Source organism: Bos indicus x Bos taurus, chromosome 2 (assembly GCF_003369695.1).
Source record: "Bos indicus x Bos taurus breed Angus x Brahman F1 hybrid chromosome 2, Bos_hybrid_MaternalHap_v2.0, whole genome shotgun sequence".
In the NCBI taxonomy this organism is placed as follows: Eukaryota; Metazoa; Chordata; class Mammalia; order Artiodactyla; family Bovidae; genus Bos; species Bos indicus x Bos taurus.
The window spans coordinates 8,678,640-8,703,151 of NC_040077.1; the positions used below are offsets into that span (position 1 = coordinate 8,678,640).

At 38.1% G+C, this 24,512-nt stretch overlaps 1 protein-coding gene and 1 pseudogene across 2 annotated transcripts in view; one reads left to right on the forward strand and one right to left on the reverse strand.

Annotated features, from left to right (window-relative positions):
- TFPI (tissue factor pathway inhibitor) overlaps positions 1-24,512 on the forward strand; it is a 97,491-nt gene that overhangs the window by 37,786 nt on the left and 35,193 nt on the right. For both annotated transcript variants that reach the window (XM_027555761.1, XM_027555769.1), the window contains exons 2-3: positions 11,377-11,511; positions 22,726-22,923. In XM_027555761.1, the coding sequence (XP_027411562.1) occupies positions 11,403-11,511; positions 22,726-22,923 (307 nt within the window). In that variant the 5' untranslated portion in view covers positions 11,377-11,402. The remainder of the gene's footprint in view (positions 1-11,376; positions 11,512-22,725; positions 22,924-24,512) is intronic.
- LOC113901434 lies at positions 19,309-20,270 on the reverse strand (annotated as a pseudogene).

The window sequence follows — 24,512 nt, forward strand, 5'->3', positions numbered from 1 at the left end:
TTCAGTTCAGTCGCTCAGTTGTGTCCAACTCTTTGCGACCTCATAATCGCAGCACGCCAGGCCTCCCTGTCTATCACCATCTCCCGGAGTTCACTCAAACTCACGTCCATCGAGTCGGTCATGCCATCGAGCCATCTTATCCTCTGTCGGCCCCTCATCCCTCTGCCCCCAATCCCTCCCAGCATCAGGGTCTTTTCCAATGAGTCAACTCTTCACATCAGGTGGCCAAAGTACTGGAGCTTCAGCTTTAGCATCATTCCTTCCAAAGAAATCCCAGGGCTGATCTTTAGAATGGACTGGTTGGATCTCCTTGCAGTCTAAGGGACTCTCAAGAGTCTTTTCCAACACCACAGTTCAAAAGCATCAATTCTTCGGCACTCAGCTTTCTTCACAGTACATCTCTCACATCCATACATGACCACTGGAAAAACCATAGCCTTGACTACAAGGACATTTGTTGGCAAAATAACGTCTCTGCTTTTGAATATGCTATCTAGGTTAGTCATAACTTTCCTTCCGAGGAGTAAGTCTTTTAATTTCATGGCTGTAGTCACCAACTGCAGTGATTTTGGAGCTCCAAAAAATAAAGTCTACCACTGTTTCCACTGTTTCCCCATCTATTTCCCATGAAGTGATGGGACCGGATGCCATGACCTTCGTTTTGTGAATGTTGAGGTTTAAGCCAACTTTTTCACTCTCCTCTTTCACTTTCATCAAGAGGCTTTTGAGTTCCTCTTCACTTTCTGCCGTAAGGGTGGTGTCATCTGCATATCTGAGGTTATTGATATTTCTCCCAGCAATCTTGATTCCAGCTTGTGCTTCTTCCAGCCCAGCGTTTCTCATGATGTACTCTGCATATAAGTTAAATAAGCAGGGTGACTATATACAGCCTTGACATACCCCTTTCCCTGTTTGGAACCAGTCTGTTGTTCCATGTCCAGTTCTAACTGTTGCTTCCTGACCTGCATATAGGTTTCTCAAGAGGCAGGTCAGGTGGTCTGGTATTCCCATCTCTTGAAGAATTTTCCACAGTTTATTGTGATCCACACAGTCAAAGGCTTTGGCATAGTCAATAAAGCAGAAAGAGACGTTTTTCTGGAACTGTCTTGCTTTTTCCATGATCCAGCGGATGTTGGCAATTTGATCTCTGGTTCCTCTGCCTTTTCTAAAACCAGCTTGAACATCTGGAAGTTCACTAGTATACTGCATTAGTTCATTAGTATATTGCAAGAAATAAGCAGCCAAAATGAAATTTCTTTCAGACATGGCCAAGTACTCATTTGCTTAATTTTAAGAGTAAAATTTTTAAAAAGAAGTTCAATGATATGTGATAAAGAAAATCTAAACTTAAAAGTTTAAATTATATAAGAAGCATGATGATAGTATATATGTAAACACGTGATTTTTCCCAGATAAATTTATAAGATGAGAAAATAACAAGACTGTACTCCAAACTAATGTTAGAATAGAATAACTGCCTCCATGTTGTTATATACTTTTCCCAAAATGATGTAGTGAAAATTTAATGCAGCCCTTCCAGCTTACTATGTTCTTCCATTCTTTTTTGAGCTTTTTTGCACTTTGACTCCTGCCTCAAGTTCTCATCTCATTACCATTTCCTTTGAGATGTGCTCGGCCAGTCACCAAAGCTAAATTGCCAACATATTTCTAGCTCCAAAAGACTTTAATTCTTACAGAAACACTCACTTTAGATTAAGATTTGTATGTCTAACCTTTGAACTATTATCAGTCAGTTCAGTCGCTCAATCATGTCTGACTCTTTGCGACTGCATCAACTGCAGCGCGCCAGGCCTCCCTGTCCATCACCAGCTCCCAAAGCTTACTCAACTAATGTCCATCGAGTTAGTGATGCCCTCCACCATTGCATCCTCTGTTTTCCCATTCTACTCCCACCCTTAATCTTTTCCAGCATCAAAGTCTTTTCAAATGAGTCAGCTCTTCACATCAGGTGGCCAAAGTATTGGGGTTACAGCTTCAGCATCAGTCCTTTCAATGAATATTCGAGACTGATATCCTTTAGGATGGATTGACTGGAACTCCTTGCAGTACAAGGCACACTCAAGAGTCTCCTCAAACACCACAGTTCAAAAGCATCAATTCTTCCACACTCAGCCTTCTTTATAGTCCAACTCTCGCATCCATATATGACTACCTGAAAAATCGTAGCCTTGTCTAGATGGACCTTTGTTGGCAAAGTAACGTCTCTGCTTTTTAATATGCTGTCTAGGTTGATCATCTTTTCTTCCAAGGAGCAAGCGTCGTATAATTTCATGTCTGCAGTCACCCTCTGCAGTGATTTTGGAGTTTTGGAGCCCCTGAAAATAGTCTGTCATTGTTTCCATTGTTTCCTCATCTGTTTGCCATGAAGTGATGAGACCAGATGCCATGATGTTAGTTTTCTGAATGTTGAGTTTTAAGCCAACATTTTCACTCTCCTCTTTCAGTTTCATTAAGAGGCTCCGTAGTTCTTCTTTACTTTCTGCCCTTTGGTTGGTGTCATCTGCATATTTGAGGTTATTGATACTTCTCCCAGCTATCTTGATTCCAGCTTGTGCTTCTTCCAGCCCAGCATTTCTCCTGAAGTACTCTGCATATAATTTAAATAAACAGGGTGACAATATACAGCCTTGACGTACTCCTTTTCCTATTTGGAACAAGTCTGTTGATCCATGTCCAGTTCTAACTGTTGCTTCCTGACATGCATACAGATTTATCAGGAGGCAGGTTAGGTGGTCTGGTATTCCCATCTCTTGAAGAATTTTCCACAGTTTATTGTGATCCACACCGTCAAAGGCTTTGGCATAGTCAATAAAGCAGAAATAGATGCTTTTCTGGAACTCTCTTGCTTTTCCCATGATCCAGTGGATGTTGGCAATTTGATCTCTGGTTCCTCTGCCTTTTCTAAAACCAGCTTGAACATCAGGAAGTTCACAGTTCATGTATTGCTGAAGCCTGGCTTGGAGAATTTTGAGCATTACTTTACTAGAGTGTGAGATGAGTACAATTGTGTGGTAGTTTGAGCATTCTTTGGCATTGCCTTTCTTTGGGATTGGAATGAAGACCAACCTTTTCCAATCCTGTGGCCAAGACTGAGTTTTCCAAATTTGCTGGCATATTGAGTGCAGCACTTTCACGGCATCATTCAGGATTTGAAATAGCTCCACTGGAATTCCATCACCTCCACCAGTTTTGTTCGTAGTGATGCTTCCTAAGTCCCACTTGACTTCACACTCCAGGATGTCTGGCTCTAGGTGAATGATCACACCATTGTGATTATCTGGGTTGTGGAGATGTTTTTCTGTACAGCTCTTCTGTGTATTCTTGCTACCTCTTGTTAATAACTTCTGCTTCTGTTAGGTCCACACAGTTTCTGTCCTTTATTGTGCCCATCTTTGCATGAAATGTTCCCTTTGTATCTCTAATTTTCTTGAAGAGATCTCTAGTCATTCCCATTATATTGTTTTCCTCTATTTCTTTGCAGTGATCACTGAGGAAGGCTTTCTTATCTCTTCTTGCTATTCTTTGGAACTCTGCATTCAGATGGATATATCTTTCCTTTTCTCCCTTGCCTTTTATCTCTCTTCTTTTCACAGCAATTTGTAAGGCCTCCTCAGACAACCATTTTGCCTTTTTGGACTTCTTTTTCTTGGGGATTCTCTTGATCACTGCCTCCTGTACAGTGTCACAAACCTCCCTCCATAGTTCTTCAGGCACTCTGTCTATCAGATCTAATCACTTGAATCTATTTGTCACTTCTACTGTATAATTGTAAGGAATTTGATTTAGGTCATACCTGAATGGTTTAGTGGTTTTCCCTACTTTTTTCAATTTAAGTCTGAATTTGGCAATAAGGAGTTCATGATCTGAGCCACAGTCAACTCTCAGTCTTGTTTTTGCTGACTGTATAGAGCTTCTCCATCTTTGGCTGCAAAGAATATCATCAGTCTGATCTTGGTATTGACAATCTGGTGATGTCCATGTGTAGAGTCTTCTCGCGTTGTTGGAAAGGATGTTTGCTATGACCAGTGTGTTCTCTTGGGAAATCTCTATTAGCTTTTGCCCTGCTTCATTCTATACTCCATTGCCAAATTTGCCTGTTACTCCAGGTATTTCTTTACTTCCTAATTTTGCAATTCAGTCCACTATAATGAAAAGGACATCTTTTTTGGATGTTAGTCTAGAAGGTCTGTAGGTCTTCATAGAACCGTTCAACTTCAGCTTCTTCAGCATTCCTGGTTGGGGCATAGACTTGGATACCTATGGTATTGAATGGCTTGCCTTGGAAAAGAACAGTGATCATTCTGTTGCTTTTGAGATTGCATCCAAGTACTGCATTTTGGACTCTTTTATTGACTATGAGTTCTACTCCATTCTTCTAAGGGATTCTTGCCCACAGTAGTAGATATAATGGTCACCTGAGTTAAATTCACCTGTTCCACTCCATTTTAGTTCTCTGATTCCTAAAATGTCGATGTTCACTCTTGCAGTCTCCTGTTTGACCACTTCCAATTTGCCTTGATTCATGAACCCAACATTCCAGGTTCCTATGCAATATTGCTCTTTACAGGATTGAACTTTACTTCCATCAATGGTCACATCCACAACTGGGTGTTGTTTTTGCTTTGGCTGCGTCTCTTCATTCTTTCTGGAGTTATTTCTCCACTGATCTCCATTAGCATATTGGGCACCTACCGACCTGGGGAGTTCATCTCTCAGTGTCCTATATTTTTCCTTTTCATACTGTTCATGGGGTTCTCAAGGCAAGAATAGTGAAGTGGTTTGCTATTCCCTTCTCTAGAAGAAGAAGGGAGAAGAAGCTCAAGAATCAACAGCTTCACATTTTGTCAGAACTCTCCATCATGACAACTACCATTCCTAATCAAATTAGAACAAAAACATCTCTCAGTTTGGGCCTAAGGTCTTTACAAATCAATGCTGTATTTTCAATTTTTAGACTTTCAAAGAGCCTGAGATGGTATTTTCAGTAAAGAATAAGGTCCATGAATATTGTCCTTCCATTTTTACAGTATACCCAAAATGATGTCAAGGATTATTTAGAATGATTATGATAGCTAACAGCTGGAATTAGTTATAATTCTAATGACTCTTCCATTTAATCCTCACACCCTATGAAATAGGTTTTAGTAAAATACCCAGTCTATAAATTAGTAAATAGAGAGAAAGTAATAATAAACATATTGTCAAATTTACATAATTAGTAAGTCATACAACTGGTATTTGAAGCTTTATAGTCTGTGCTGGGTTACTAGAGCTGCCATGAAAAAACTATGACAAAGTGGGTGGCTTAAACAACAGAAATGTATTTTCTCACTGTTCCGGAGGCAATAGAGTTTGAGATCAAGGTATCACTTGCATTGATTTCTTCCAAGGCCTCTCTCCTTTGTTTATTTGTAGTCAGCCTTTCTCGGTGTGTCTGTGTTCTCATCTTTTTTTGTAAAGACACCAGTCATATTGAATTAGGACCCACTCAAAGGACCTCATTTATCCTTAATTATCTCCTCAAAGGCCTTATATCTCCAAATACAGTCACATTCTGAGGCACTACGAGTTAAGATATCAACATATGAATGTGGAGAGGACACAGCTCTGCTCATATTACAGAGCTGGCAAAGAACTTGTGTCCATAATATATAAAGAACTCCTACAACTCAATAATGAAGAGAAAAAGAATCTTAAAAGAAAAAAAAAAAAAAAAAACTCAAGTTATTTGGACAGTAACAGAGGAACTGGTAGTTGTTACTTTTAAAATACGGTACTCAAAGAAGATCTTTTGGAGAGAGGATATCTGACAAGTGTCCTGACTAAAAGGACAGAGCCTTTCATTCTGGAATCTTGTAGAAGAGTATTCCCATGACAAGAAATAAAAAATTTAAAGTACTAAATCTAGAATCAGTATGGTTTGCTCAAGAATCAACAGCTTCAGTTGAACCAAAGGATTAATAGGCAGTTTCCATAAAGTCAAATGATTACCAAAAAAAAAAAAACCTGACAGGAGATAAAGTTCAAAGAGGAGCTGGGAATGACTTACCAGACTCCTTTTCCCTTGTTGAAATGATCTTACCTCATGATGATGGTGGGAATACTGCAAAACATTTCCCAGCTTCTGCTTTGTGTCTTTAACTGCCCTTAATATTGTTCCACTTAGAAAACAATCTCAAATGTACTCTGTCCTGACCAAATTTGCCCCTAATATGCACACTGATCAATACTTACATTAATTCACTAAGTCGTATGACTAGCACAACAGATCACTCAGGATGTAATTGAATCCTCTGTCCACATTCTGTGTATTCAATGACTCAGTTTTATCAATAGTAATTCAAGATATCTGCCCCTTTATCTATAATTCCACTGATAACCCTCTGTTTATAATTTCAATCTGATTTGCAACATTCTAGATATTAATTCCAATTATAATTTTGTCCTCTCAACATCTCTCCATTTTTGTGGATTTTGTTAGTAGAAAAATCATATAATGTTTTTTAAATTTTTCTGGTTTAGAAAATCTGAATTTTTCTTTTCTGTAACATTATCTCTCAAGATATTTTCTAAAAATATTTTATGGGAAAATAGATACTTGACAAGTAAATTTAGAAATGCAGTTCTGTATCTCCCACAGAGGACACCATTGCACATTACCATATTAAGTGTTTGTTGAAAGTCCTATAGTTGAGAAACCTATATAAAAAGTTAAACTTAGATATAAATATATATTGACCTATGAAAACTCTTTTTAATGTAACAACTAATAACATTCTTGCTGAACTGGTATTCTAAGAACATACCTTGACTAAAATGATAAAAATAGATGCTACAAATTATCATTAAAGAGACTATAAAATGTAAGTTATGCAATATAACTATAAGTTATTCTGCAAAGTAAGTAAAATGTGTTAATTCAAATGCATACATTTTTAGAACTGAAATGGAAGTTAAGGACAATCTATTTCAAGTCCTGCATTTTATGAATCAGGTTCATAAACATAAATTTATTTTAAAGGTTACTTAGATTGCTGGCAGTGCTGAACTTAGAACTTCTAGTTTATTGCCCCAGTATATAAATACTGTTTTTATTCCAGGTAAATAATTACATTTATTGTCCACTACTATGTGCCTAGTGTATGCAAAGATATTCTCACAATTTATCTTGGCACTTAACGTTACTTGTGTATAGAATTCAATTGATTGAGCATAAATTCCTTAAGAGTCAAGGCTTTCTATAGTTTTTTGAATATCCCTTAGTGTCTAACATATTATTATATACAACTAGTTACTGACTCAACACATATATGCAATATACTCTTGCTTAAATAACTTCTGATGTCAGATTACAAATTAAATGGGATTTATTAAGAGTGAAGATCCTATTCCTGGTTCACAGCTGATGCCTTCTTGCTGTGACTTTACATGATGGAAGGTACAAGGGATCTCTGTGGGATTTCTTTATAAAAACACTAATCCCTTCCATCATGACCTAATTACCTCTGAAATGCTTCCTAATACCAAAACCTATGAGAGTTAGAATTCTATATCAAGATTTGGGGAAACACAGTCAGACCATAGCATAATCCAACCAACAATGGAATGTTCACATCCTAACCAACAATTTGTATTATCAGTTTTTATTCATCTTAGTTGTAGTATCCCCCACAATAGTGCTAATTTGTATTTTTTGATGAGTAATAATGTTGAGCATCTTCTACTATGCTTATTGGCTATATATATATATAATCTATTGAAAAGTTCCTATACAGTCTTGTTTTGCTGATGTTTTACTTTTATTTTAGGTTTAAGGGCTCATTAACAAAAGAAACCACTTATCACACACAATAATTTTGATATTTAATAGATTGTTTGACGTAATTTCAGTGTGTGTGTATGCTAAGTTGCTTCAGTCATGTCTGACTCTTTGTAACCCTGTGGACCGTAGCCCACCAGGCTCCTCTGTCGATGGGATTCTCCTGGCAAGAAGAGTGGAGTGGGCTGCCATGCTGTTCTTTAGATCTTCTTGACCCAAGGATGAGACTTGTATCTCTTATATCTCCTTCATTGGCAGCAGGTTCTTTATCATTAATGCCACCTGGGAAGCCCAACTTAATTTCAGTATACAATTATTAAAAGAGGAAATGTAGAGACAATAGAGAAAAGTAACAGCACGTACATCCTCAAATTCCGCCATCCAATATCCAGACTTGAACAGTCCTGGGAAGTCCCTTGTTCACACTAATCTGGAGTCCCAGTTGGGAAAATGTTCCAGGCAGTGCATCCACCCCATTGGCAAGACTTCAAATTGCTGTTTGGGGGTTTGCAATGGCTTGTACCCCAGGGCACAACCTGATACTGTCATCAGTTTGCACGCAAAAATGCAGCTCTGGTTTAATTTTAACTTTTACAATGCTGTTTCTCTCACCTTATAAGTCGTAAGACTTCTTAGACCTGCAGGTAGAGGGGGCCGGGAGGAGCTGGCCAGGCCCTGGGGCGTTAAAAGATTCCAAGACCCCCCCCATTTCTTATCTAAAGTGCTGCCTGACTTGCTGTGCTTGCCAGCAGGCTCAGAATGCAGGCAGTGTCCAGGCAGGTCAGAAGCAGGTCAGAGGCCTGATATTGCTGTCCTGTTTCTGAAGCCTGAATAAGACTTCCTCCATTTTAATTTCCTTAACAAATCTTTAATCCATTTTTAATTGCATATTTATTTGTAGTTCTTTATACATTTTCAATATATAATCTTAAGATATATGAATTTCAAATACTTCCTCACAACTTGCCTTTTCAATATCTTAATGATATTTCCTTTGATGAACAGAATGTCTTGATTTTAATGAAATACAGTTATCACTGTTTTATTGTATTTAACCGGTGCTGTCTATATCCTGATTCAAAAATGCTTGCCAACTTCACCATAAATATATTCTCCTGTGTTTTTTCTCCTAGCATTTAATGTTTTACCTTTCACATTTAAATGGTTGAATTCTCTTGAGTAAATTTTTGTGTATGATACTAGATTGGGTAATACATATTTTTAACAGGGCCAGCTAGTAAGACAGTAGAGTGCAGAAAGGTACAAGGATGTATAAGAAGTGAGTCAATTAGTACACAGCTTCAGTTTGGGTTTGTTATTTATCTTGTCACTTTGCAATGTAATGCATCTTGAAATTTAAAAAATAAGTAAATTACAATAACATATAATTAAATCAGTTCTCTCTGATCACCACAAATTGCAATTTTATGAATGTTATAACTTGTCGTACTATATCTTTTCAGTGGTGCACCCAAATCAATCTTCTACATTGCTCTTAGAAATTGTATTATTTAATGCTTTTGGTCACTTTTCAGAAGCAATATTATGGAGAAGAAAGCACTGAAGTAGCAGTTTGCTCACTTGAATTTAAGATCTGTATCAGTCATTAATTAGCTATGGCTTCTTAAATAGCATACTCATAGTTTTTTCTGTTCAACTCCCTTTTTTTCTAGAAGCAATAACCCACTTCTCCTGGGAGCTACACCTATCCACTCCACCCTTAAACTCAGATATTTACATTAATATATGCAGTGTTTTGACATATTCATATTTCCTGACCCTTTTATAGAATCCACCAAATACTTGCTAATCTCCTGTAGCTTTTGACCTCAAGCATATTGGTTAAGCTGTGGGACACTTCCCTATCATTTCTGAGCTCAAGCTTTGTGAACCTAGTCCAGGAAGAAAAGAAGTCATACTGTTTTGACTAGGCCCTTCTTATGCAAATTCCTTCATGTTCATGTTTCCTGTATATTAGCAGTTCCAAGTCCAAAAATTCAAGCAACCATAGATCAGGTAGTACTATAGCATTTACTATTGAAAAAGATCCACATATAAGTGAATCCACATAGTTCAAATCCATATTGGTCAAAGGCCAATGGTGCATATGTATATTTGTGCATACATTTAAATACATATATATATATATGTGTGTGTGTGTGTGTGTGTGTGTGGATTCAAGTACTTTATGATATGATTTAGAAGATATATAGCACTGCTACCAAATATAATTTTTAAATGTGTTAATATTTGCAGTGTCGTGAGAAAATAGATTATCCATTTCACTGGTGATTTTAACGAAGTTTAATGCAAATTGTCATTTATCACTTTACTTATTACTTAAGACTACACTTTAATGATGTATACTGTAGCTGTGATCCACTATAGACATAAACAAAATACTAAATTGTTTTTGATGGAGTATCGGTTCCTGCATTTGTGAACATGTACTGATAACATTGCTGTTTCCTTCCTGATTCCGATGGCAGCAGCGACTGAGAATGTGCATGCATTCTCTTCTTTTCTCTGCCCATGCTGCATGAACATTACACATTTCCTTCCACTTTTGAATACAAAGGAAAAATAGCCTTTAAGTGTGCTTTTCCATTATTTTTTGCTATGGATCTTAAACAATTTTGAAACAGGAAGTCTCACTCTTCTCCTGCAATCTGTTTCCTATAGGCTGTAAATGTGTTGATTTATAACTTAAAGTCACTTTTCTGTGAAACTCTTTTGCATGAGATAACTCCCTAAATTGATGGAGAAAAATTGGGGCAAACAACTGGCTATAATGTTAAGACATTTCTTTTTCAACAGTTCTGTTTGCAATCTCATAGAAAATCTGGTTAGGAAATTGTATAAAAACAGAAATATATTTTAAAGGAAACAAAGATGAACATTTGGAGAAGGCAACGGCACCCCACTCCAGTACTCTTGCCTGGAAAATCCCATGGATGGAGGAGCCTGGTAGGCTGCCATCTATGGGGTTGCACAGAGTCGGACATGAGTGAAGTGACTTAGCAGCAGCAGCAAGATGAACATTTGGAAATGTATTTCTTTTTTGAACATGGTAGTAAAGGGAAAGAGGAATCAGAAATTGAAAGTTTTATTCAAGAAATGATAGAAGATTTCAAATAAAATTAGTTCTGACTCAGAAAAGAATAGTTATGAAAAAGATGTGGCAAATAGAATTACATATGAAATGGATTTTAATACACACTTAGTCATGTTGATTAGCATTACCCATGTCTCAATTATTGCTATTTAAGTGTGTATTTTCAAGACTGAACCATGACCTGTGTATTTGAATATTATTAGCTATATGCTCTGAAAATATGTGTGTCTACAATACTGAATGCTAATCCACATGTTTTAAATATGACTTAAGGAATTTGTGAACAGAGATGTATGAGAATACACATTAAGTGTCATAGAATGTCATAAATGTCAAAGCTATGCTTAAGATTCCTAAGTTGATGTGTATAAATCCACATCAACTCTCTATTCATTAGGTATATCTATGTTTTATATTTCAGACATCTCTGAAATCTTCATTAACATAATGAAGAAAGAACAGATTTTGGGGGTTTCTGTATGTCTGCTGCTTAGCTGTGCTTCTGCCCCTCTCAATGCTGTTCCTGAGGAAGGTGAAGAATATACAAACATTACAGGTAAAATGTTAGAAGCATTCATCCTTTTAATCCAAAAATTAATATATTTTTCTTCATCTTGAAAGAAAAGAAGTTTTATTGAAATGATATTTTTCCAAAACCTTAGTACAAAAAAAAGTCACGTTAGGGAAGAAGACCTCTCATTTCTCAGATTGTATATTAAAACCTGAAGTATCTCTGGAAAATTGCAAGTAAAATGAAATGATATAGATACAGCTCTCTATGAACCTTGATGTCACCTTTGACTGTGAAAAGTGTGAGAAGGAAAAGGAAACAGCAGGCATTGAAGGTTTCAGTTTTTCTCTCCTTCCTGTCTTTATATTCCTCAAACAAGAACTTCTCAGATGAGTCCAATGTGAGAATACAGCCAAGCTGGATACCAGGAGATGGGGATAACAGAAGACAGTTCTACTCCCATAAAGTTCTGTGCTTAAAAATAAAATACAGCTGACTCTTGAGCGATGCAGGAGCTGGTGCACCATCAGTGAAGTAGAGCATCCACGTGTAACTCATATTTAGCCCTCTGTATCCACAATTCCTTTATGTCTGGCGTTCTGCATGCAGATTCAGCCAACCACAGATCATGCACTACTGCAGTACTGACTGTTGAAAAAAAAATCTGTAAAAGTGGGCCAACGCAGATCAAACCTGTGTTGCTCAAGGGTCAGCTGTTCTAACAATAAAGCAATAGAACAAGGAGGAGACTGTGTAGTGATCATTATTATAGATTTATTTCTTTCTTAAAAGCAATATTTTGTGGCAAATTAGTAAATTATTGATAGAAACGTCAACTCATTGTTAATAATGAGAGGCTGAACAAAATGAAAGCTTCTATTCATATGTGTGTTTGTGATGTACAAACGATTTCCACAAATACCTTTTTTATTTCATATCACTTACAGTTGTTTAGTGTGATTTTGTTCAGTGTACTTCCTTTTGATACAGATTGAATAAACACATCTTATGTGCCTGAAACTCTGGTAGATGCTAGGGAATACCTGATGACTGAGACTGGGTTCTCCAAAATGTCATGATTTCACAAGGAAGACAGGTTATTTCAGTACAGTGTAGTAAGTGAAATGATAGAGGCATTCATAGGGTACTGCTGTTGATACAAAGAAGAGGGGGCCTCATCTATACTTGGCTGTCTGAGCGCTTGACCTGGGGAAGTCCAGATGTCCATGCTACACCACTTCAGCCCGCACCCAAGAAGCAGACACTGGGAGCAGACTTGAAGGTCTGCCCCAGCTGGACCCACAGCTTGAACTCCACCCACCCAAGCAAGCCCAGCCTACAGCAGCCCCAGCGGACTGGTAGATGAGAAGCAAACCCAGCTGGGATCAAAAGGGTCGGTCACGTCCTATCCATGTGTGAAAAGCAAAGGCTTATTGTTATATGCCACTAAAAAAAAATATATATTGTTGGGAAAATTTCCTAAAGATGGAATGTTATTTGATAAAGTTAAAAACCATTATGTGTCTTATTAAAGTAGGAATGCCATCACTATGAGATGAGATCTAATCCTTCATTCTGCTCATTTCTCAAAAAAGGGATGGCTAAAATTTTAATATTATGGAGGTAGATAGAGAAGGAATACGGAGATTAAAGTAAATCCTAATAGGAGAAAAGCAGGCAATCCCATTTTAGGAAGTGGGAGGAGAAAGAGTCCACGTGTTCCCAGTATTCACCTAGCCCAAGAAGTTCTCTCAATTAGGCTGAGAAAGTGAATGCCAGTTAATCAGGAGGTTCCTGAAGTTGTTGCTACTGCCACAGTCAGTGAAGAAAACAGAATTAACCCATCAATGTTTAAACCCAAGTTTAAAATCTCTGGGTAAATACAGACCAAATCCAGCTGGATAAGGAAAAACCTTGGTTGTAAAGCCAGATGTGAAGACCACTTAGCTGACTGGCTGCACAGACTTATGCAGTCTTGTTTTTGTTTTATTTTCAATTAATCCTGTGTTAGCAGGATACTTTGTCTGTCTCTGGGCTTCCCTGGTAGCTCAGCTGGTAAAGAATTCACCCTCAATTCCAGAGACCCTGGTTCGATTCCTGGACCAGGAAGTTCCCCTGGAGAAGGGATAGGCTACCCACTCCAGTATTCTTGGGCTTCCCTAGTGGCTCAGCTGGTAAAGAATCTGCCCACAATGTGGGAGACCTGGGTTCGTTCCCTGGGTTGAGAAGATCCCCTGAAGGAGGGCATGGCAACCCACTCCAGTATTCTTTCCTGGAGAGTCTCCATGGACAGAGGAGCCTGCTGGGCTAGAGTCCATGGAGTCCCAAAGAGTCAGACACAACTGAGTGATTAAACACAGTGTCTGTCTCAATTTAATTTTGGAGATATCATCTACATTATGCCATGGTCATGCCATCATTTTATAGAAGTTCAGTGAAATAATGCACTAGTATTTTATTGAAAAACATTACGAGATTTTATGGCTTCTGTCATAAGTCAATAGTAGCCATTTTAAAATTAAGTCAACCAGCAGGGAGGATGAAATAGAAAAACTTCTTGATAAAAAAAAATGACAAAAAAATTGTGGTGAAAACTTTCTTTAAAAAAAAATCCCTTCGGACTAGGAGAGACAAAATTATCAGGGAACATTTAGAGAAAAGCAAGTCTATTTCATAACACTTAGAATCAGATGGGCCTAAGTATGCATTTGTAGTTTGTCATATGGCAGCTTTGCAAAATTAGATGAGTTTATATAAACTCTCTGACTCCCAGTATCCTAATCTATAAATAAGTGATGTAAATAACTACATTCAGATGGCTGTTATGTAAATTGCATAAAAGCAGCTGGCACATTTCCTAGCACAGAGAAGGCAGAATACATGTCTGTGTTCTATCTTTCCAGAGAAACCAGTCTTTTAGTGAGAGAGTCAAGTAGCATGTAGACTCCCAGGCAGTACGTTATCTTAAAGCTCTAGGTTTCCAGACAAATCCCAGGAGGAGGAGGACTCTAACAACCAAGGACTTGACACATCCCTAAATATTACCCTGAGCCCTCCCCTCAGTACCCCGGACCAGGGGGAGGAAGAGTGAAATTGTAATCCTCAGACTCTGAAAAATAAAATGCAAGGAATCAATTATGAACATGATTAAATATGAACCATAATTCTGTTTATTTCATCAAATTAAATTCCTATTACATTGCCCTGTATGTGTTTTCCAGTTGTATGGCCTTAGGTAGATCCTTGTCATAGTCAATGCTTTCTTCAAGTTTCAGGAAGGAAAGTTACTGCTGACCCCCTCAGAGCAGCTTAAGTATCTTATTAAACATGGTCACAGCATCTTGAAGTTCTTTAATATTTATATAAGTAAGTCTGAGTGTCTGCATGAGCCATGAAGTTGGGGCATGGGGTGGAGATCACTGACACTTAATCTTCCGTCACATCTGCCATGACAGCACGGTGCCTGACATATATGATCAGCACACAGTTGTTAACTTTTGAAAAGGTTTATCTAAAGTAAAAAGTGAAAACAAGACAGACTTTCATCCAGTTTTAGTAGTGGCATGGCCTTGTGTTTAAAGGAGCCACGTGATCACTCCCCCAATCAGGAATGATGTTGCTCAAGTGGGAGGTCGCAAGTTCACTGCACAAAAGAATAAAGAATATTCTAATGCAGGATTTGTGTAAGAAATACCATAAAATTTGAATGGTAAAAATGAATAATTAGATAATAATTAGTAAAATATGTTAATCAAATTAATTCTTAGTGCTTTCTTTAAGAAATTGTTATAAAAGCATTACCTGCTTTCATCGTTGAAACCTTTTACAAAGTTATGTGGCAGCCTGGGAGGGAGGGGAGTTTGGGAGAGAATGGATACATGTATATGTATAGGTTGAGTCCCTTTGCTGTCCACCTGAAACTATCAGAACATTGTTAATTGGCCATATCCCAATACAAAATAAAAATTTTTTAGAAAAAGGAAAAACAAGAAAAAAAAAACTATTCTAATTTTTATAAAGTAAAATTTAGAAAAATTTATTGAGTAGAAATTGTAAAACTCAATCTACGTTCTTGATTTAAATATCAATTAAGGAATCTCAGTCACACAGATCTGTGACTGTATCACTCAGTTATTAAGAAGATGTGAGATATCTGATATAAAATTATCTGGGGGTCAGATCTAAAGCCATCACTTAGAGTGTGAACTGAGAAGTTAATTTTTGCAGTATTATTTTATAATTTGCACAGTGGAGATAAAAATGCCTTGTGATTATTAAATAACATAATTGCAAAATGTCCGGCGCACAGTAATCTCCGTGAACCGTTTGCAGTCTTTCCTACCCAGACTCTGCTACTACTGCAGAGCAGTTACCTTTTGTGTGTGTGTGGTGCTCTGCCGCCACCTGGTGGCGCGATTACTAAATAACACGTTGAAAATAGGCTGGTATTTCTATCCTTAAACCATAAAATGTAAACTAAAAATTTGGCATGATGATAAAGAATATCACATATATGAAAAGTCAAAAATATTGGCAATTATCAATGAGAAAAATCTGATAAAAATTATTATAAGAAATAGTTCTCCTACATATACAGTGTATGGCAACTCTGGCGATGCTTTCCACATTGTACAAGCATCCTCTTTAAAGGTGCTTGTCTGAAGCACTGCTGCAATGATTTGGTGTCTGTAAAGTTCCACAATAACTGTAACTTGGGAATCAGGACTATCATATTATATCAGAAGTGCTATAATGTGTTGTGCTGTGCTTAGTCACTCAGTTGTGTCCGACTCTTTGTTACCCCATGGGTACAGCCTGTCAGGCTTCTCTGTCCCTGGGGATTCTCCAGGAAAGAATACTGGAGTGGGTTGCCATGCCCTCCTCCAGGGGATCTTCCCAACCTAGGGATCGAACCCAAGTTTCCTGCATTGTGGGTGGATTCTTTATCATCTGAGACACCGGGGAAGCCCAAGAATACTGGAGTGGGTAGCATATCACTTCTCCAGGGGATCTTCCTGACCCACGAATCAAATCAGGATCTCTTGCATTGCAGGCGGATTCTTTATCAACTGAGCTACCGAGGAAGCCCTAGGAATTTCTGAAATCATGGAATATACCTATACAATTCAAAATGTCAGAATGTTTGTATTCTAGCTCACTTCTCAAAATTATTCACATGGCTTTTGAGATCTGATTATAAGATCAGATCAGATCAGTCTCTCAGTTGTGTCTGACTCTTTGCGACCCCATGAATCGCAGCAGGCCACACCTCCCTGTCCATCACCAACTCCCGGAGTTCACTCAGATTCATGTCCATCGAGTCAGTGACGACATCCAGCCATCTCATCCTCTGTCGTCCCCTTCTCCTTCTGCCCCCAATCCCTCCCAGCATCAGAGTCTTTTCCAATGAGTCAACTCGTTGCATGAGGTGGCCAAAGTACTGGAGTTTCAGCTTTAGCATCATTCCCTCCAAAGAAATCCCAGGGCTGATCTCCTTCAAAATGGACTGGTTGGATCTCCTTGCAGTCCAAGGGACTCTCAAGAGTCTTCTCCAACACCACAGTTCAAAAGCATCAATTCTTCAGCTCTCAGGCTTCTTCACAGTCCAACTCTCACATCCATACATGACCACATGAAAAACCATAGCCTTGACTAGACGAACCTTTGTTGGCAAAGTAATGTCTCTGCTTTTGAACATGCTATCTAGGTTGGTCATAACTTTCCTTCCAAGGAGTAAGTGTCTTTTAATTTCATGGCTGCAGTCACCATCCACAGTGATTTTGGAGCCCCCCAAAATAAAGTCTGACACTGTTTCCACTGTTTCCCCATCTATTTCCCATGAAGTGATGGGACCAGATGCCATGACCTTCGTTTTCTGAATGTTGAGCTTTAAGCCAACTTTTTCACTCTCCACTTTCACCTTCATCAAGAGGCTTTTTAGTTCCTCTTCATTTTCTGCCAATGAGGGTGGTATCATCTGCATATCTGAGGTCACTGATATTTCTCCCGGCAATCTTGATTCCAGCTTGTGTTTCTTCCAGTCCAGCGTTTCTCATAATGTACTCTGCATATAAGTTAAAGAAACAGGGCGACAATATACAGCCTTGACGAACTCCCTTTCCTATTTGGAAACAGTCTGTTGTTCCATGTCCAGTTCTAACTGTTGCTTTCTGACATGCATACAAATTGCTCAAGAGGCAAATCAGGTGGTCTGGTATTCCCATCTCTTTCAGAATTTTCCACAGTTTATTGTGATCCACACAGTCAAAGGCTTTGGCATAGTCAATAAAGCAGAAATAAATGCTTTTCTGGAACTCTCTTGCTTTTCCCATGATCCAGCAGATGTTGGCAATTTGATCTCTGGTTCCTCTGCCTTTTCTAAAACCAGCTTGAACATCAGGAAGTTCACGGTTCACATATTGCTGAAGCCTGGCTTAGAGAATTTTAAGCATTACCTTACTAGCATGTGTGATGAGTGCAATTGTGTGGTAGTTTGAGCATTCTTTGGCATTGCCTTTCTTTGGGATTGGAATGAAAACTGATCTTTTCCAGTCCTGTGGCCACTGCTGAGTTTTCCAAATTTGCTGGCATATTGAGTGCAGCACTTTCACAGCATCATCTTTCAGGATTTGGAACAGCTCAACTGAAATTCTGTCACCTCCACTAGCTTTGTTCATAGTGATGCTTTCTAAGGCCCACTTAGACTTCACATTCCAGGATGTCTGGCTCTAGGTCAGTGATCACACCATCGTGATTATCTGGGTCGTGAAGATCTTTTTTGTATAGTTCTTCTGTGTATTCTTGCCATCTCTTCTTAATATCTTCTGCTTCTGTTAGGTCCATGCCATTTCTGTCCTTTATCGAGCCCATCTTTGCATGAAATCTTCCCTTGGTATCTCTAATTTTCTTGAAGAGATCTCTAGTCTTTCCCATTCTGTTGTTTTCCTCTATTTCTTTGCATTGATCGCTGAAGAAGGCTTTCTTATCTCTTCTTGCTATTCTTTGGAACTCTGCATTCAGATGTTTATATCTTTCCTTTTCTCCTTTGCTTTTTGCTTCTCTTCTTTTCACAGCTATTTGTAAGACCTCCCCAGACAGCCATTTTGCTTTTTTGCATTTCTTTTCCATGGGGATGGTCTTGATCCCTGTCTCCTGTACAATGTCATGAACCTCATTCCATAGCTCATCAGGCACTCTATCTATCAGATCTAGGCTCTTAAATCTATTTCTCACTTCCACTGTATAATCATAAGGGATTTGATTTAGGTCATACCTGAATGGTCTAGTGGTTTTCCCTACTTTCTTCATTTTTTTTTTTTTATTTCAACCATCAATGGCATTTTATTTTGGAAGTTTCTATTCATTCCATAGGTATTAACTTCCTTTCCCTCACTACTCCCTCCTTAAAAAAAATTACAAAGATTAAAAATATATATATATAAACTCTCTTACCTAATTTCTCTTAAGTCTTAGTTTAAAAAAACTTAAGTGGTGCTTCTCCTTTATGAGAACACTGTTTTTTTAAGGAGAACTCACAGTCTGCCTTTATGCTCACTACAGATTTCTACTCCTTCCTGGAGAAAAAATGGTCAGTGCGTCTGCTTCTTTTTAATAAATTCATTTCTCGATTATTACATATTATCATTCCCCACTTGACACCTTCTTAGAAACTTGATTGTTGGATGCATTTTTCATTTGGCAAAAATTCAATGTGGCTTTGTGTGGGATGTCTAAGTGTCAGAAACAGCAGTGTTCATGTTCTGAGAGGAAAAATATATACAGAGATGCATGCAATCCCTGGAAGAACAAATGCAAGAGACTGAAATAGGGGGCGCACACAGTTAAGAGGGCTGATAGACACTACTTGATTTTGAATTCTATGGCTGTCAGCCACTAAAGACTGCAGTGTAGGCCAGAATATAAATTTCTACAAGAGGTTGTTAGGCACTGCGAAATGACAGAGTTGGCTTCACTTTGTTTTAAGTACATAAAGCAGACACACACGAGAAGGAGCAGTGTGGGTCATGTGCAGTGAGCAGCTATCTGTGAAATATCGTGTAAGAACATTTCTGCAAATGCTCAGTCAATGTAGGCACTGGGGAAGAGAAAAGAAGCATCTGATCAAAATACACTTTCATCTCTAACTCACCCAAGACCCCAGACCTCCTCAGTGCCTCAGATTTGCAAGGCCAAAATGAAGTTTAGAGTTATGAGTCATTCTAGGTCATCTGCAAACTGGTTTGTTGGGGCCATCTCCGAAGACCAGGGTGTGGCCGAGAGAGCAGCAAGTCTACCCGGAAGGGTATGCCTTAATGATCTTCACATCGTCCACGGGGCAGTCCTGGGAGTTTGTTTCCACCATTCCAACTCGATTCACCATGCCTGTACCCTGACACACAAGGCCAAAAATGGTATGCTTGCCATCAAGCCGCTGGGTGGGAGCCAGGGTCACAAAGAACCGGCTGCCGTTGGTGTCAGGCCCTGCATTGGCCATTGCGAGAATTCCAGCCCCTGTGAATTTCAAGTCTGGATAAAGTTCATCTTCAAACTGCTTGCCATAGATAGACGCACCACCTCGACCTGTCCCTGTTGGGTCACCTCCCTGGATCATAAAGTCTTTGATGATTCTGTGGAATTTGGTGCCATTGTAGTAACCTCGATGAGCCAATTCAGCGAAGTTCTTACAGGTCTTTGGAGCATCCTTCCAGTACAGCTCCAGCACGATGATCCCCATGCTGGTCTCCAGGTACACGTTGGGCGGCTGCCAAGAGTCTGGAGGAATCGCCGCCATGGCGAGGCTGGCGGAAAACCTACTTTCTTCAATTTAAGTCTGAATTTGGCAATAAGGAGTTCATGGTCTGAGCCACAGTCAGCTCCTGGTCTTGTTTTTGTTGACTGTATAGAGCTTCTCTATCTTTGGCTGCAAATCAATCTGATTTCGGTGTTGACCATCTGGTGATGTCCATGTATAGAGTCTTCTCTTGTGTTGTTGGAAGAGGGTGTTTGTCATGACCAGTGCATTTTCTTGGCAAAACTCTATCAGTCTTTGCCCTGCTTCATTCCATATTCCAAGGCCAAATTTGCCTGTTACTCCAAGTGTTTCTTGACTTCCTACTTTTGCATTCCAGTCCCCTATAATGAAAAGGACATCTTTTTTGGGTGTTAGTTCTAAAAGGTCTTGGAGGTCTTCATAGAACCGTTCAACTTCAGCTTCTTCAGTGTTACTGGTTGGGGCATAGACTTGGATTACTGTGATATTGAATGGTTTGCCTTGGAAATGAACAGCGATCATTCTGTCATTTTTGAGATTGCATCCAAGTACTGCATTTCAGACTCGTTTGTTGACCATGATGGCTACTCCATTTCTTCTGAGGGATTCCTGCCCACAGTAGTAGATATAATGGTCATCTGAGTTAAATTCACCCATTCCAGTCCATTTCAGTTCACTGATTCCTAGAATGTCAACATTCACTCTTGACATCTCTTGTTTGACCACTTCCAATTTGCTTTGATTCATGGACCTGACATTCCAGGTTCCTATGCAATATTGCTCTTTACAGCATCGGACCTTGCTTCTATTACCAGTCACATCCACAGCTGGGCATTGTTTTTGCTTTGGCTCCATCCCTTCATTCTTTCTGGAGTTATTTCTCCACTGATCTCCAGTAGCATATTGGGCACCTACTGACCTGGGGAGTTTCTCTTTCAGGTATCCTATCATTTTGCCTTTTCATACTGTTCATGGGGTTCTCACGGCAATAATACTGAAGTGGTTTGCCATTCCCTTCTCCAGAGGACCACATTCTGTCAGATCTCTCCACCATGACCTGCCCATTTTGGGTTGCCCCACGGGCATGGCTTAGTTTTGTTGAGTTAGACAAGGCTGTGGTCCTAGTGTGATTTCATTGACTAGTTTTCTGTGAGTATGGTTTCAGTGTGTCTGCCCTCTGATGCCCTCTTGCAACACCTACCATCTTACTTGGGTTTCTCTTACCTTGGGCGTGGGTTATCTCTTCAAGGCTGCTCCAGCAAAGCTCAGCCGCTGCTCCTTACCTTGGACGAGGGGTATCTCCTTACCGCCGTCCTTCCTGACCTTCAACGTGGGATAGCTCCTCTATCAGATACTTATAAAACTGATAAGTCAAAATTTGGTCAGCCCTATCTAGAGTAGATAAACATAAAATGATAATTCAGTGACACATGGTGAGCCATCTCTCAGTCAGATGTACCACATAGTGTCTTTGATGCAAAGCCTTCTAACTTCTCACATCTTTCTAACAACTTGGAATGTCAAGTATAAAATTATCAGTCTTTAAGTAAACATAGGAATATAAATAGCATTCACAATTTTGCAAAAATGTATTACTCAGAAAATGCTTTCACTTATTTTTGCATTTGAATGACAATTGTAACTTCAGTGGTAAAGGGAAACTATATATTTTTTATAAGTCATTTTTGTTTATATACAGTTATATATAATACTCTAAAATGCTATTATATATTGATTTCTGTAGAAAGAAGTTCTTGTGCGTATAGTGTAAAAGTGAAAGTCACTCAGTTGTGTCCAACTCTTTGGGACCCCATGGACTATACAGTCCATGGAATTCTCTAGGCCAGAATACTGGAGTGGGTAGCATTTCCCTTTTCCAGGGGATCTTCCCAATCCAGGAATCAAACCAGGGTCTCCCGCATTGCAGGTGGATTCTTTACCAACTGAGCTACCAGGGAAGCCCTTGTGTGTTTACTTTAAGAAAATAAATTATTTGGAATTTATAAGTTACATAAATTTTCCTAATTAGGAAATAGTTTAATGTAGTAAGATATATACACACATATATGAACATAGATACCGTTAATTTTTTTCATAAGACATGAAGTCATGTATCAGCTCTAATATTGTTGCTTTTAAAGACTTGTTTTATATGTAAAGAATGATGCAGCTGTTGATTAGGGAGACATCTCTATGACTCAGTTACATATTGGTCAACTGGTACAAGTTTAAGCAATAATAAGAACCTATTACAAATGTCAACATTTTTCCCTAATAGTTGGTTAATAATCAACAAAGTTTAATAAAGTTGGTAAGATCTGTCTCATTTGGTGAGTTTATATATTTATCTACCTTTTGGATAATTTTCATAGTTTCTTATATCAGCCTGTTTTATTATTGTTGTACTTTTCCTTAAAATTAAAATGTATTGAAAAGGATTACAGTGTTGATGAAGGATTATATGTTGTTCTTTTATTTTTACCTTGTAGATGCTGAGTTGCCTCCACTGAAACCTGTGCATTCATTTTGTGCCATGAGAGTAGATGATGGCCCATGCAAAGCAATGATAAAGAGATTTTTTTTCAATATTCATACTCAACAATGTGAAGAATTTATATATGGAGGATGTAAAGGAAATCAGAATCGATTTGAAACTCTGGAAGAGTGCAAACAAAAATGTACAAGAGGTAGGTTTTTGGAGACACTATCATCCTGAAACCTTTCATAGATTTGATAATTTTAGAAAAAAAAGTTAAACTATTTTAATATTAGAAGGAATCATTTGTTTTACTTTTTCAGCTTTAACAATGACTGTTTTTCATTTTTTGTATCAGTTATTATAAAATACATTAAGCTTATTGTCCTATACACCACTCCATGATGAAGAGGGAAGAAAACCCTTAGGTGTGCAGAACAGACTTTATATCTGCAACACATTAAGTGTAATCCCACCTCTTTAGGGAGCTATGAGTTCACAAGAAATAAATCAGTATTCACAGTGACTTAGACTTTCCTTTTTCAACACGATGATGTCATAGTTGTTTCCATGTCAAGATAATGAATTAATCCATTTTGAGGTTCTCAGTAGTTACTAATCAGAAAATTATAGAAATATATATATATATATATATATATATGTATATATCTCTCTCTCTCTCTAAGAGTTAAATCCTTCTCTTTGGAACCTTGGAATAATGTAGAAAATGTTATCTCCAATGGCTTATTAAGACCTTACTGAACCTGACTTTTCTTTTCATATTTTACTAAGTTATAAGTTTTAAAAGCACATCACATTCTGTTATTAAACTTAATTTAATGCTTTTATTCAATTATATTAAAACTTTTTAAATTCTACAAATTACAATGTTTGATGTGGTTTTCTCTCTTTAGACTAAATTCTGAACAATGACTTGTCCAATTTTATCTCAACTTTATTCTTCTGAATTGAGAGCTACTTGAGAGATAGAAAATCCTGAGTTAGCCTTAATTTCCACAGTTTCTAGACCAGATTTCTGCCTTGCATGTTCTTAGAGTTGACTTACAGTGTAAGTCTATAGATGGTTTCTTTGCTTAACACTGGTGTCTTGTTTTTTGCAAAGCAGGTGGCTTAGCATTTTCACACAGATAATGCTTTCCCAAATCGCTTTTACAAAGCAGCCTTGGCATCGTGATGCTTTTGGCTTGTGGGAAGAATCTCACTTGTCGTGAAAAGAAAGAGCTTTTCTCCCCTGTGATTATTGTATGCTCCTGAGCTGACAGAAAACAAATGATGTGAATGTATTTCTTTATTTCAGAGAGCTTATTTTCCTCTTCTTCTGCATAAATGTGCTGGAAAATGTTGCTAACACAGATTAGGCAGTTAGGTGTTTCTCTGTACACCATACATTTGGGTTTATGATTGCCTGGTCATTGTCCATCCATCACAAAATTCTATACCTTTTCCTCTTCCATACCTACCAAGCATCCTTTTGTATCGAGTATCACTCAAGTTCAGTACCTTGGCTAGAGGTCAGGTTGCCTCATTCTTTGTAATCCTCACTTTCCCATGTAGCAGCCTACTTATTTTCATCAACAGGCCTTTTTCCAGAAATACATATCTATTTAGCTTTTATAATTTAAAAATCACTTATTTCACCATTGTGACAAGTTACCCTTTTTTTTTTTCAGAAATTAATCTAATATAATCATTTTGTTCTTCAGTGAGTGTCCTCCTATAATATTTTCTCAAATACCATAGTAATATAACTATAATAGTTATATTACTATTATATACTAT